Raw genomic sequence first — 14,468 nt, 5'->3', positions numbered from 1 at the left:
GAGGCCTAATCCTCATAACCCTCGGCGATGAAGCTCGCATCTCTTGGCAGCATGCATTATAGATGTCCAATATACCGGAGCAGCCGACCTTGAAATATTGAAGGCATCATTACTGGGGATGTGTAGGTCACAGTATCCATATTGACTTCTCCTGGATGGATATGAGAAGATCACAGCGCTGTCTGTTGACATGAAGACTATAACCCTCAATTCTCCTTTGAATAAAATCTGGTAGAAAGAAGTGTGGTCAACCGTCAGAGGAGCATAATGGTCCGACCACATCAATGGAGTTTATGTGCTCCCCAAGAAACAAGACTTGAAGGGTTGACCACTCATTGCTGCTTGTGCTGACCTTGGCTACTATAAGTCATGTATGGAGAGTGGCAGATACAGTGGTGGGCATGCAGGAGTAAAAGACCCCATAAACATTGGCTGAATCCACCTGTTTCGGCAGAACTGGACAACCATCTAATGAGTATGGGTGCAACTTGACTCTCCCCAGTGGTAGATGTTTTAGGAAAGAAGGATTGGATATGTTGAATTTAAAGATGCCCAATCCATTCTTCTCATGGGAGATAAGCAGGCCACAGAATAGTCTAGTAGCTGCTCAGTACCTTCTTCCCATTAAAAACACATGCACACTGGTGATGGTGGTTGTCCTCCTTGTGGTTTTGTTCTTCTCCTATTAGTGGTAGTGCTAGTTGTCCTTTTTGTATCTGGTGAGGGTGGTCCTCCTCTTTGAAGTGATGGTTCTCTCCCAATTGTGGTGATGGTTGTCCTCCTGCTTTCTGGTGGTAGTCGTTCTCCTCCTATTTCTGGTGGTGGTAGCTGTCCACTTTATGATGGCATTGGTTCTCTTGCTTCTTGTGGTAGTGGTGGCCATTCTCTTGTTTGTGGTGCTGGTTGGCCTCCTGTTTACAGAGGTGTTTTTCAGTGGTTGTCTCCTATTTGTTGTGATGATTCTCCCTGTGAACATAGTGGTGGTTGCACTCCTCTTTTTGATGGTGATTGTCCTCCGGTAGTGTTGAGAGAATCGCTGCAAAGCCAAATTTTCCTGTGCTTCTTGGTAATGAGTTGATTTTCCCTGAATGGCGGTAAAAAATAACATCATACTTACCCTCATCCGTTTGAGCACAAAGAGCCGGCTGCCGCCATCTTGATTTGAAAATATCACACGAAATCCCCTGCGTGGTGACGTATGACGTCAACACACCGGGCGACGTGATGATGATCTTCAATCAAAATGGCGGCAGCCGGCTCTTCGCAATCAAACGGATGAGGGTAAGTATGATTTTATTAATGTTTTAATTTTATTTTACATTGTATTATTACTATCGGATGCCGCGATCATGCATGAACGCAGCATCTGAAAGGTTCATTGATGGGGGCAGCACAATCGCCGCTCCCTGTCATTGCACTCAGTACTTACAAAGAAATGTGCTTCGTGATGAAGTAATTTGTCACAAAGTGACTTTTGTTTGTAAAATTTGGTTAAGCAACCAAATTAAATTTTCGCTCATCACGATCCTCCTGTTTGTGGTGGCGATTTTCCTTTAGTTTTTGGGGCTGGTTTTCCTTCTGGTTTTTGGTGGTAGTTCTTTTCCTATTAGTGGTGGTACTGGTTATCTTTGTTTCCAGTGTGGACGGCCTCCTGTTTTGTGATGATGGTCATCCTCCTGTTTATGTTGGTACTTGTCCTTCTGTATCTGGTGGTTGTTGTCCTCCTCTCTGTAGTGGTGTTGGTTGTCCTTTTGTTTGTGGTGGTTGTCCTTCTGTATCTGCTGATAGTTGGTCTTCCTGGTTCCGGAGATAGTCGTCATCCTCCTGTTTAGGCTACTTTCACACTTGCACTAATAGAGTCCGGCAGGAGAACAGCCTGCCGGATCCGTACTAACACTAGCCCATGTGTGCCGCCAGAAGTCCGCTCCGGCCCCATTCACTATAATGGGGACTGGCCGGACAAAAACTACAGCATGCTGCTGGCGCAAGTGTGATAGTGATTGTCTTCCTGTTTGCAGTAGTGGTGATTCTCCTCTTGTCTGAAATGATGGTGGTCGTCCAATTTGTGCTGGTGGTTGTTCTTTTATTTCTGCTAAAGGTTGTCCTCCTGTTTCTGGTTATTGTTTTCCTTCTGTTTGTGGCGGTTGTTCTCCTGCTTACGGTAGTCTTGGATCTCTTCCTTTCTGTGTATTGATGGTGTCCTTCATCCTGTTTGTGGTGTCTTTTGTCTTCCTGTTTCTGGTTATTGTGTTCCTTCTGTTTGTGGTATCTGTCCCCCTGTTTATGTGTTCTTGGTTCTCCTCCTGTTTGTTTATTGATGGTGGCCTTTATCCTGTTTGTGGTATCGGTTGTCCCTATGTTTCTGCTGATGGTTGTCCTCCTGTTTCTGGTGACTGTCTTCCTTCTGATTATGGTGGTTATGGTTCTCCTCCTGTCTGTGCATTGGCGATGTCTTCCTCCTGTTTGTGGCGGTGGTTGTCTTTCTGTCTCTGCTGATGGTTGTCCTATTGTTTCTGATCATTGTCATCCTCCTGTTTGTGGTGGTCGTCAAGGTTGGCATGACAGTTTTCTTCTAGGACTAGTTCTGGGTCATTCGGAGATGTCTTCTGTATGGAGGTGATCTCCTCATAGTATAGCCACCATACGATGAAGCCTTATTCTGGTCATTGGTGCTCCAAATAGAAGGAGCAACCTCTTGTCTTGACAAAGACCCATAGAAAATATATAATAATTAAAAATTTTGGGTTATACCTTCTGGATCTTCGATCCTGTGGCCATAGCTTGCCCGTGTTGTGAATTTTTTGGATTGTACTCTGTAAATGTTTACAAAAAAAATTCCATCAAAGATTCAGGTCTCGAGCCATGGGAGTTCCAGTAAATTATCAGTGACAGGAAGGAGACTGCGTGTCCCATGTTCAATCACGAGCGGGGTCAGGGGCCAATGGATCGGTGTAATAGCACAGATCTCTTCTGGGATGGAAGTGTCACTAATGGTCTCCATGATGGATCAGTAGAGGAGACAGAGTTACTTGCAAATCACATTTATGTAAATAGTCATCAGCCACATCGTGTCAAGGTCGCCCCGTGTCCTGGAGTGTTAGGTCACAATAAGTATAGGGATCCGGAAGCCACCAACATAGCAGAGCTGAAGCTGTTCTGTATGGAGGAAAGGGCTGCAATTCCTCCTAACCAACGTTCTATCTAATATCTGTCTGTCTGTATTACTGTGTAATCTCCTCATATCCTTTTTTCCAGGTGAGAAATGTCGCAGCTTTATTACTCTCACGCCCCCTGCAGATCGAGGTGAGTTTGTGCATTTTTCAGACTTTCCTATATTTTCTTTGGTAAAGTTATTAAACTCTTAGAAATTAAGAACGAGTGACCTGGACGTGACTGAGGAAAGAAATCTCTGGTTGATGAGACGCCTCCTTCACCTCTCTACATGTCATGTGCTGCCGCCTAGTGGCCACTCCTAAGTATGCAACATCTGACCAATACTAACTGGATACGGGATCCCATAGAGAGGGCGCCCTTAACCAGGACAGTGTGGATATTAGCCGCACTATATGCGCAGTACCACTTCCCCAGTTCACACTGTGCAGTACAGGAGGTATGGCGGCTGCGCAGTACCACTTCCCCAGTTCACACTGTGCAGTACAGGAGGTATGGCGGCTGCGCAGTACAGGAGGTATGGCGGCTGCGCAGTACAGGAGGTATGGCAGCTGCACAGTACCACTTCCCCAGTTCACACTGTGCAGTACAGGAGGTATGGCAGCTGCACAGTACCACTTCCCCAGTTCACACTGTGCAGTACAGGAGGTATGGCAGCTGCACAGTACCACTTCCCCAGTTCACACTGTGCAGTACAGGCGGTATGGCGGCTGCGCAGTACCACTTCCCCAGTTCACACTGTGCAGTACAGGAGGTATGGCGGCTACGCAGTACCACTTCCCCAGTTCACACTGTGCAGTACAGGAGGTATGGCAGCTGCACAGTACCACTTCCCCAGTTCACACTGTGCAGTACAGGAGGTATGGCGGCTGCACAGTACCACTTCCCCAGTTCACACTGTGCAGTACAGGAGGTATGGCGGCTGCGCAGTACCACTTCCCCAGTTCACACTGTGCAGTACAGGAGGTATGGTGGCTGCGCAGTACCACTTCCCCAGTTCACACTGTGCAGTACAGGAGGTATGGCAGCTGCACAGTACCACTTCCCCAGTTCACACTGTGCTGTACAGGAGGTATTGCAGCTGCACAGTACCACTTCCCCAGTTCACACTGTGCAGTACAGGAGTTATAGCGGCTGCGCAGTACCACTTCCCCAGTTCACACTGTGCAGTACAGGAGTTATAGCGGCTGCGCAGTACCACTTCCCCAGTTCACACTGTGCAGTACCGGAGGTATGGCGGCTGCGCAGTACCACTTCCCCAGTTCACACTGTGCAGTACAGGAGTTATAGCGGCTGCGCAGTACCACTTCCCCAGTTCACACTGTGCAGTACAGGAGGTATTGCAGCTGCACAGTACCACTTCCCCAGTTCACACTGTGCTGTACAGGAGGTATTGCAGCTGCACAGTACCACTTCCCCAGTTCACACTGTGCAGTACAGGAGGTATTGCAGCTGCACAGTACCACTTCCCCAGTTCACACTGTGCAGTACAGGAGGTATGGCGGCTGCGCAGTACCACTTCCCCAGTTCACACTGTGCAGTACAGGAGGTATGGCGGCTGCACAGTACCACTTCCCCAGTTCACACTGTGCAGTACAGGAGGTATGGCGGCAGCACAGTACCACTTCCCCAGTTCACACTGTGCAGTACAGGAGGTATGGCAGCTGCGCAGTACCACTTCCCCAGTTCACACTGTGCAGTACAGGAGGTATTGCAGCTGCACAGTACCACTTCCCCAGTTCACACTGTGCTGTACAGGAGGTATTGCAGCTGCACAGTACCACTTCCCCAGTTCACACTGTGCAGTACAGGAGGTATAGCGGCTGCACAGTACCACTTCCCCAGTTCACACTGTGCTGTACAGGAGGTATGGCAGCTGCACAGTACCACTTCCCCAGTTCACACTGTGCAGTACAGGAGGTATGGCGGCTGCACAGTACCACTTCCCCAGTTCACACTGTGCAGTACAGGAGTTATAGCAGCTGCACAGTACCACTTCCCCAGTTCACACTGTGCTGTACAGGAGGTATGGCGGCTGCACAGTACCACTTCCCCAGTTCACACTGTGCTGTACAGGAGGTATGGCAGCTGCACAGTACCACTTCCCCAGTTCACACTGTGCAGTACAGGAGGTATGGCGGCTGCACAGTACCACTTCCCCAGTTCACACTGTGCAGTACAGGAGTTATAGCGGCTGCACAGTACCACTTCCCCAGTTCACACTGTGCAGTACAGGAGGTATGGCAGCTGCACAGTACCACTTCCCCAGTTCACACTGTGCAGTACAGGCGGTATGGCGGCTGCACAGTTCCACTTCCTCAGTTCACACTGTGCAGTACAGGCGGTATGGCGGCTGCACAGTACCACTTCCCCAGTTCACACTGTGCTGTACAGGAGGTATGGCGGCTGCACAGTACCACTTCCCCAGTTCACACTGTGCTGTACAGGAGGTATGGCAGCTGCACAGTACCACTTCCCCAGTTCACACTGTGCTGTACAGGAGGTATGGCGGCTGCACAGTACCACTTCCCCAGTTCACACTGTGCTGTACAGGAGGTATGGCAGCTGCACAGTACCACTTCCCCAGTTCACACTGTGCTGTACAGGAGGTATGGCGGCTGCACAGTACCACTTGAGTACTGGTCGGCTCTGGTTTCTTCCCTTGCTGACCATCCAGGCAGGGAATTGGAATTGTTCAGATGATCTTTTTTGACCAAAAATCCATTAACTGAATGAAAAATAAACATGTTAAGGAAAAAAACTGCAGCATCAGCCGCTGTGGCTCCGACGAGGTGTGAAGTCCATGCCAATATTGCATCAGAATTACCATTTATATTGTCAAATGACTGCCCGGCAGATGAGCGGGATCCATCTCTCAGTACTCTCAAGTCACAGCCAAAGCTGTATCAAGACCTCAAATTACTGCTGTTTCAGGGGCTGCCTACTGCATACTCCTGGAAATGTAAAGATTAATCCAATCTTCTTATAATAGTATAGTGTAGAAAAAAGATCTCCCAGTATAGTTAATGCAGCTTTAGATGTGACTGGAGTATGACTCAAAACAAAAGCTATACCTGAATTGCTGCTATTGAAGTATCATGTGTGTAGATCTCATGTCTGATCACATGTCATTATATCAGTTCAGAGTCCAGGTCCGGGTGACCCCATCGCTACACTGGGTCCCCCGACACTGCCGAAGTTTAACCACGTGTTGCTGCTCTCCAGAAGGGATGGTAAGGGGTGGTGCACCCCAATGGGAAATAAGTCCAGAGAGTCAGGGTCTGCAGTAACCAGGGGGCTTCTTTACTGGAGGGATTCAGGTACAAAACGATACAGGCGAGGCATAGGGCTGGCTTCTCCAGTCTCCTCCCTGAGACGAGGCATAGGGCTGGCTTCTCCAGTCTCCTCCCTGAGACGAGGCATAGGGCTGGCTTCTCCAGTCTCCTCCCTGAGACGAGGCATAGGGCTGGCTTCTCCAGTCTCCTCTCTGAGACGAGGCATAGGGCTGGCTTCTCCAGTCTCCTCCCTGAGACGAGGCATAGGGCTGGCTTCTCCAGTCTCCTCCCTGAGACGAGGCATAGGGCTGGCTTCTCCAGTCTCCTCCCTGGCAGAAGAAGGGTTTGATGCTGAGGAAAGGCCTGAGCTAGCTGTCCCTCTCTCTCTTCAGAAGGCTGGTCTCCTGATCCAAGGCTGGTGATCCATGGTCTGTGGCAGAGTATCCCCGTCTCAGCATCTTCTTCTGGTCACTCAGTAGTCTGGCAGAGTCCCCTCTTCTAAACACTGTTCCCTAACTGCAGAACATTAGAGGCTCTGACTGCTCTCCTTATATACAGTTTCTGGGTGAACTAGAACTTTCTAGTGGGAGGGGTGGAGAGGAGAAACTCAGTACAAACAAATACAATGTTACACTTTCCGTCTCTCATAGACTTGCATTATATTTTCAATAATACCTAATGGCAATGACAGAGCAGATTTTCCAGACACAAACAAGTGTCACAAGGTCAGTCTGTCTGGTTTTGGTGGTAAACAAGGTCTGGCTTTTTCCCTCCAAAACATTGTCTTTTTTTTAAATCTCTTATGGAAACTGTGGAAAATTACCAGCTTCTCATTATTAGCTAGAAAGTTCCAAAAGTCTCTATGTTCATTAACCCTTTCCACAGAGCCTCGCAAACACAGTGCAAATGAACACGATATATATCACACGTGATGATGACCTTGCATAGGAGAAATAGGGACAAATGTGCAGACTTCAAAGTATCCCTTCTCCAGGGCACTACATCAGTAATGTCACCAGCAGGGGCTGTGACAACCTCCCAGACATGACATACAGGCAGGTTGTCAGCAGTAATAGATGAATAGATGTTCCTGTAGGATAAGGTGTGTGGATCTCATGTCTGATCACATGTCATTATATCAGTGATGTCATCAGCAGGGGGCGGGGCTGTGACTACCTCTCAGACAGGATATACAGGCAGGTTGTCAGCAGTAATAGATGTTCCTGTAGTATAAGGAGTGTGGATCTCATGTCTGATCACATGTCATTATATCAGTGATGTCATCAGCAGGGGGCGGGGCTGTGACTACCTCTCAGACAGGATATACAGGCAGGTTGTCAGCAGTAATAGATGAATAGATGTTCCTGTAGTATAAGGTGTGTGGATCTCATGTCTGATCACATGTCATTATATCAGTGATGTCATCAGCAGGGGGCGGGGCTGTGACAACCTCTCAGACAGGATATACAGGCAGGTTGTCAGCAGTAATAGATGAATAGATGTTCCTGTAGTATAAGGTGTGTGGATCCCATGTCTGATCACATGTCATTATATCAGTGATGTCATCAGCAGGGGGCGGGGCTGTGACTACCTCTCAGACAGGATATACAGGCAGGTTGTCAGCAGTAATAGATGGATAGATGTTCCTGTAGTATAAGGTGTGTGGATCTCATGTCTGATCACATGTCATTATATCAGTGATGTCATCAGCAGGGGGCGGGGCTGTGACTACCTCTCAGACAGGATATACAGGCAGGTTGTCAGCAGTAATAGAAGAATAGATGTTCCTGTAGTATAAGGTGTGTGGATCTCATGTCTGATCACATGTCATTATATCAGTGATGTCATCAGCAGGGGGCGGGGCTGTGACTACCTCCCAGACATGACATACAGGCAGGTTGTCAGCAGTAATAGATGAATAGATGTTCCTGTAGTATAAGGTGTGTGGATCTCATGTCTGATCACATGTCATTATATCAGTGATGTCATCAGCAGGAGGCGGGGCTGTGACTACCTCTCAGACAGGATATACAGGCAGGTTGTCAGCAGTAATAGATGGATAGATGTTCCTGTAGTATAAGGTGTGTGGATCCCATGTCTGATCACATGTCATTATATCAGTGATGTCATCAGCAGGGGGCGGGGCTGTGACTACCTCTCAGACAGGATATACAGGCAGGTTGTCAGCAGTAATAGAAGAATAGATGTTCCTGTAGTATAAGGAGTGTGGATCTCATGTCTGATCACATGTCATTATATCAGTGATGTCATCAGCAGGGGGCGGGGCTGTGACTACCTCTCAGACAGGATATACAGGCAGGTTGTCAGCAGTAATAGATGAATAGATGTTCCTGTAGTATAAGGTGTGTGGATCTCATGTCTGATCACATGTCATTATATCAGTGATGTCATCAGCAGGGGGCGGGGCTGTGACTACCTCTCAGACATGACATACAGGCAGGTTGTCAGCAGTAATAGAAGAATAGATGTTACAGTAATATGTAGTACATTCTATGATAACGATTTTCCTTCTATCTTTGTGCAGGCGTCTTGTGGCTCTCGATCGTGGCTGAAGTCCTGTACATCACGTTGCTCCTCACAGGAGTCAGCCTTATGTCGGTGGAGGTTTGCTATTATACCTCAGTTATTGATGGCCTCAAGCTCAACGCCTTTGCTGCCATTTTTACTGTTTTATCAGGTGAGACACCATCACTTTACGGTTTCCTCAGATTTTTAAGTTCTTCAAATATTTCTCACCGGTGCCTGGATGAGGGGCGACATGTGGTGAGATCCCGGCACCATATCTTCTTTCCCGAAGCTTTGAGTGAATTTTCAAGATAAGATATAAGACTGAACTCTAAAGGCCTCTTTACACGGACCAAGAATACGCCAGATAATCACTAAGGAGCATTCATAGGAACGCTTCTTAGCGATTATCTGGTGGTGTCAAGGTGGGGACGAGCGATGACATTAGCGATCACTCCTCCCCGGACAGTGGAGGAGATCGCTGCATGCAAATGCAACGGTCTCCTTTACTAATGAGCTAGCGCTTGTCTGGAAGGAACACTTACCTCCCGACAATTGTCTGCAAAATTGGGCTGTGTAAAGGGCCTTATGGGAAGCAAAAAATTCCAAGAAATGGCAGCAATCCACCATCTGATTTATGTCTCCTGAGCTTGAGATGTTTCCACAATGTTTGGCTTCCTTTGTGGAAAATACAATAGCAGAAGTTTATGTTGACCACATGACTTGAGGGTTTACAATCGAGGCTTTATACTGTGCAAATCTACCAAGTTATAGGAAGGAAAAGAGAGACAGAAGTGATATGGGGTCCCCTGGGCACAATGTTTTAGGTGTTATCACCATATAACTCAACCCTCTCCATGCTGGTTATCTATGTTGCCTGCTTCTTCTTGCTCAGCGAAAGTCTTCTCAACAAATTCTCTCCATAGCTCCTCTAACTGTGTATGAAGATAATACAGAGGACCAGCATGTAGACGGTTCAGTTTACCCCGACTGGACCAATCTTTGTTAATTGGACCTAAGGGTCACCATTGCCATCCATACATTAGGACACCTATAGTTTTTAATATGATTTGAGACTATCTAGTCACATGGTGGTCCTATCTGTAAGACCTCAACCCACCTCAAATTTATGAGATGTCTCACAGACACGTCATAAAGACCAAACAAATGACATGGAACTGGACACAATGGAAGAAGCTGTCCTGGCCTCCATATTGTTCGGCTCCAGTATAGTGGACAGGTGTGAGCCATTTGCACCATTTACCCAACTCACTACCCAATGCACTAGATGTTCTAGTATTTTCCAGTAATGGTTGAAATTGTCCACTGCTTCTTCAGAATTTTCGAAGATCAGCGGGAATGTTCAGAACCGGCCGATTCGACTTTCATCTACCAGTCATTACTGACACAAAAAATTATTTGCTGTGCACTGCTGCCATCCAGTGGTAGAAAAGTCATAATCAAAGTGCAGGTTGTTTTTGAATTGAATAATTTCAATTCTTTTTGGAAATTCCGGATTGGAAATGATTTTGAGAGGTTAATGATCGTAATGATATCTCTTACAGGGCTGCTCGGGATGGTTGCACACATGATGTACACAACGGTGTTCCAGATGACGGTCAATCTTGGTCCAGAGGATTGGAGACCTCAGAACTGGGACTATGGCTGGTCCTACTGGTAAGATGGTTATACTCAATCGACTTTTTGCCTGCAGTTGTAGAAGTGTAGACCGTAGCACCCAACACAACCATAGACATCATCAGTAGTTCTATCTTTTCCTTGAAATTCTGACTTCTGCTTTATCCCAAAAATTTAACCTGTTTAGGTAGTGGTCATGCTCTAGCTGTGCCCTGATAACCTAACTCTATTTCTGTTGGAAAACTAAAAAAAAAGTATGAAATTCAAGAATACAATGTAGATGCAATGAATTGGGTGCTGGGACATAGACCTTACCGCTCACCTGAAGATATTCCGCTAATTCAATCCTAGCGGCAGGTAATGCCACCCGATCAATGGACCATTATGGACTCGTCCTCAATCCTGGGACAGTGGAATACGAAATCTATGATGCACCCAACTCAAGGATCAAAGCTTATGCTACATGGCTACGCCAGATCACATGGTCCATTTCACTCTCGGCAGTCTCTCGCCTTCTGCAATTAGACCGGCTATCATGTCCTGCTGAGAAAGTACTGGCTCCTCAGTAATGAATTATCCATCTCAGTCCCTCGAAGAGATCAAAAGCTTCCAGGATAGTTCTTAAACAGAGAAAAATTCTCAGCAGATCTCATTAATCAGCAGTTTCAGGTCGGGGAAGAATTTATTTCAAGATGAAGAAAACTCATTACACATTTTATCGCCATCTTTGTAAAGTGGTTTCAATGTTGAAGTCAATTATAGGGGCACAAGATATAAAATCAGCAAATAATCTGCCGAGAAGAGACATTAACATCTACCGAGCACAGCGAAAATCAAAAAAGTCATTACACGGTAAACTACTGCTGACATAAAATACCTACACCACCTGTATATACTGTATATTATATACCAGGTGAGGCCCAGGTTATACCAGCATGGTCCATATCACTATATACAAGAAGATGTATAACTTATACCAGCTGTACATATATAATTATATACAGGAGATACCCAGGTTATACCAGCATGGTCCATATCACTATATACAAGAAGATGTATAACTTATACCAGCTGTACATATATAATTATATACAGGAGATGCCCAGGTTATACCAGCATGGTCCATATCACTATATACAAGAAGATGTATAACTTATACCAGCTGTACATATATAATTATATACAGGAGATGCCCAGGTTATACCAGCATGGTCCATATCACTATATACAGGAAGATGTATAACTTATACCAGCTGTACATATATAATTATATACAGGAGATGCCCAGGTTATACCAGCATGGTCCATATCACTATATACAAGAAGATGTATAACTTATACCAGCTGTACGTATATAATTATATACAGGAGATGCCCAGGTTATACCAGCATGGTCCATATCACTATATACAAGAAGATGTATAACTTATACCAGCTGTACATATATAATTATATACAGGAGATACCCAGGTTATACCAGCATGGTCCATATCACTGTATACAAGAAGATGTATAAATTATACCAGCTGTACATATATAATTATATACAGGAGATGCCCAGGTTATACCAGCATGGTCCATATCACTGTATACAAGAAGATGTATAACTTATACCAGCTGTACATATATAATTATATACAGGAGATACCCAGGTTATACCAGCATGGTCCATATCACTGTATACAAGAAGATGTATAAATTATACCAGCTGTACATATATAATTATATACAGGAGATACCCAGGTTATACCAGCATGGTCCATATCACTGTATACAAGAAGATGTATAAATTATACCAGCTGTACATATATAATTATATACAGGAGATGCCCAGGTTATACCAGCATGGTCCATATCACTGTATACAAGAAGATGTATAACTTATACCAGCTGTACATATATAATTATATACAGGAGATGCCCAGGTTATACCAGCATGGTCCATATCACTGTATACAAGAAGATGTATAACTTATACCAGCTGTACATATATAATTATATACAGGAGATGCCCAGGTTATACCAGCATGGTCCATATCACTATATACAAGAAGATGTATAACTTATACCAGCTGTACATATATAATAATATACAGGAGATACCCAGGTTATACCAGCATGCTCCATATCACTATATACAAGAAGATGTATAACTTATACCAGCTGTACATATATAATTATATACAGGAGATACCCAGGTTATACCAGCATGCTCCATATCACTATATACAAGAAGATGTATAACTTATACCAGCTGTACATATATAATTATATACAGGAGATACCCAGGTTATACCAGCATGCTCCATATCACTATATACAAGAAGATGTATAACTTATACCAGCTGTACATATATAATTATATACAGGATATACCCAGGTTATACCAGCATGCTCCATATCACTATATACAAGAAGATGTATAACTTATACCAGCTGTACATATATAATTATATACAGGAGATACCCAGGTTATAGCAGCATGCTCCATATCACTATATACAAGAAGATGTATAACTTATACCAGCTGTACATATATAATTATATACAGGAGATACCCAGGTTATACCAGCATGGTCCATATCACTATATACAAGAAGATGTATAACTTATACCAGCTGTACATATATAATTATATGCAGGATATGCCCAGGTTATAGCAGCATGCTCCATATCACTGTATACAAGAAGATGTATAACTTATACCAGCTGTACATATATAATTATATACAGGAGATACCCAGGTTATTCCAGCATGCTCCATATCACTATATACAAGAAGATGTATAACTTATACCAGCTGTACATATATAATTATATACAGGAGATACCCAGGTTATACCAGCATGCTCCATATCACTATATACAAGAAGATGTATAACTTATACCAGCTGTACATATATAATTATATACAGGAGATGCCCAGGTTATACCAGCATGGTCCATATCACTGTATACAAGAAGATGTATAACTTATACCAGCTGTACATATATAATTATATACAGGAAATACCCAGGTTATACCAGCATGCTCCATATCACTATATACAAGAAGATGTATAACTTATACCAGCCGTACATATATAATTATATACAGGAAATACCCAGGTTATACCAGCATGGTCCATATGCCTACTTTGTATACAAGATGCCCATATTATACCAGCTGTATACAATTGCTTTAGTGAAGAAATATATAATAATACATGTTTTTCCTGTAGTTTGGCGTGGGGCTCATTCACGTGCTGTATGGCGGCATCGGTAACTACCATCAACAGATACACAAAGACCATCCTAGAATTCAAGCAGAGGAGACGGAACCTGGAGAGAAGTTTACAGAACAAGCAGAAAACACAGGAGGCGGACGGCTCTCCGCCGGTGTGGGACATCTGTATAAACTCGTTACATGGTAACAGAGAGGGCTTCGTGGATTTAGCGATACCAGCGCAGAATCCCTCAAACTACGGAAACCTGAATCATTTCCCCAATACGCAGTGTGACGAGTACTGCTAGTTTTTACTACATTTCTGGTGATTATTTACTATTTTTTAATAAAATCAATGAATAGGCCTTCCTAATGTCTTGCCTTCTCTACAATGGATTAGTTAGCGAAATTTTTTATATTTAAAGGCTATGTACACCTTTTGGGGAAATGTTTTTTAATTGTTCCATTGTACTCATTTTAAGTTAAAAATCTTTTTTTCAATTGGTCTGTATTAAAAATGTTGAGCCCCTTTCTCTGTACAGACTTGAGATTCTCTAGTAGCAGGATCTGTATTTTTACTGTGTTCCCTCAGCAGCTCAGCTCCTTATATCTGATCTCCTAAACAATCATTATAGCTCAGTTCTGATAAGAAT

The 14,468-nt window shown here is 44.5% G+C and overlaps 1 protein-coding gene across 1 annotated transcript in view; it reads left to right on the top strand.

Moving 5' to 3' along the window:
- The window catches only part of GSG1L2 (GSG1 like 2), a 52,622-nt gene extending 38,448 nt beyond the window's left edge, over positions 1–14,174 (top strand). The window contains exons 2-5 of the mRNA XM_040435842.1: positions 3,256–3,303; positions 8,992–9,144; positions 10,538–10,649; positions 13,832–14,174. Coding sequence (XP_040291776.1) covers positions 3,256–3,303; positions 8,992–9,144; positions 10,538–10,649; positions 13,832–14,123 — 605 coding nt within the window. The 3' untranslated portion in view covers positions 14,124–14,174. The remainder of the gene's footprint in view (positions 1–3,255; positions 3,304–8,991; positions 9,145–10,537; positions 10,650–13,831) is intronic.
- Positions 14,175–14,468: the final 294 nt, after the last annotated feature.

This window comes from Bufo bufo, chromosome 6, assembly GCF_905171765.1.
Source record: "Bufo bufo chromosome 6, aBufBuf1.1, whole genome shotgun sequence".
NCBI lineage: Eukaryota > Metazoa > Chordata > Amphibia > Anura > Bufonidae > Bufo > Bufo bufo.
The sequence above is the reverse complement of the archived record's forward strand: the minus strand, read 5'-3'. Positions and strand labels throughout refer to the sequence as shown.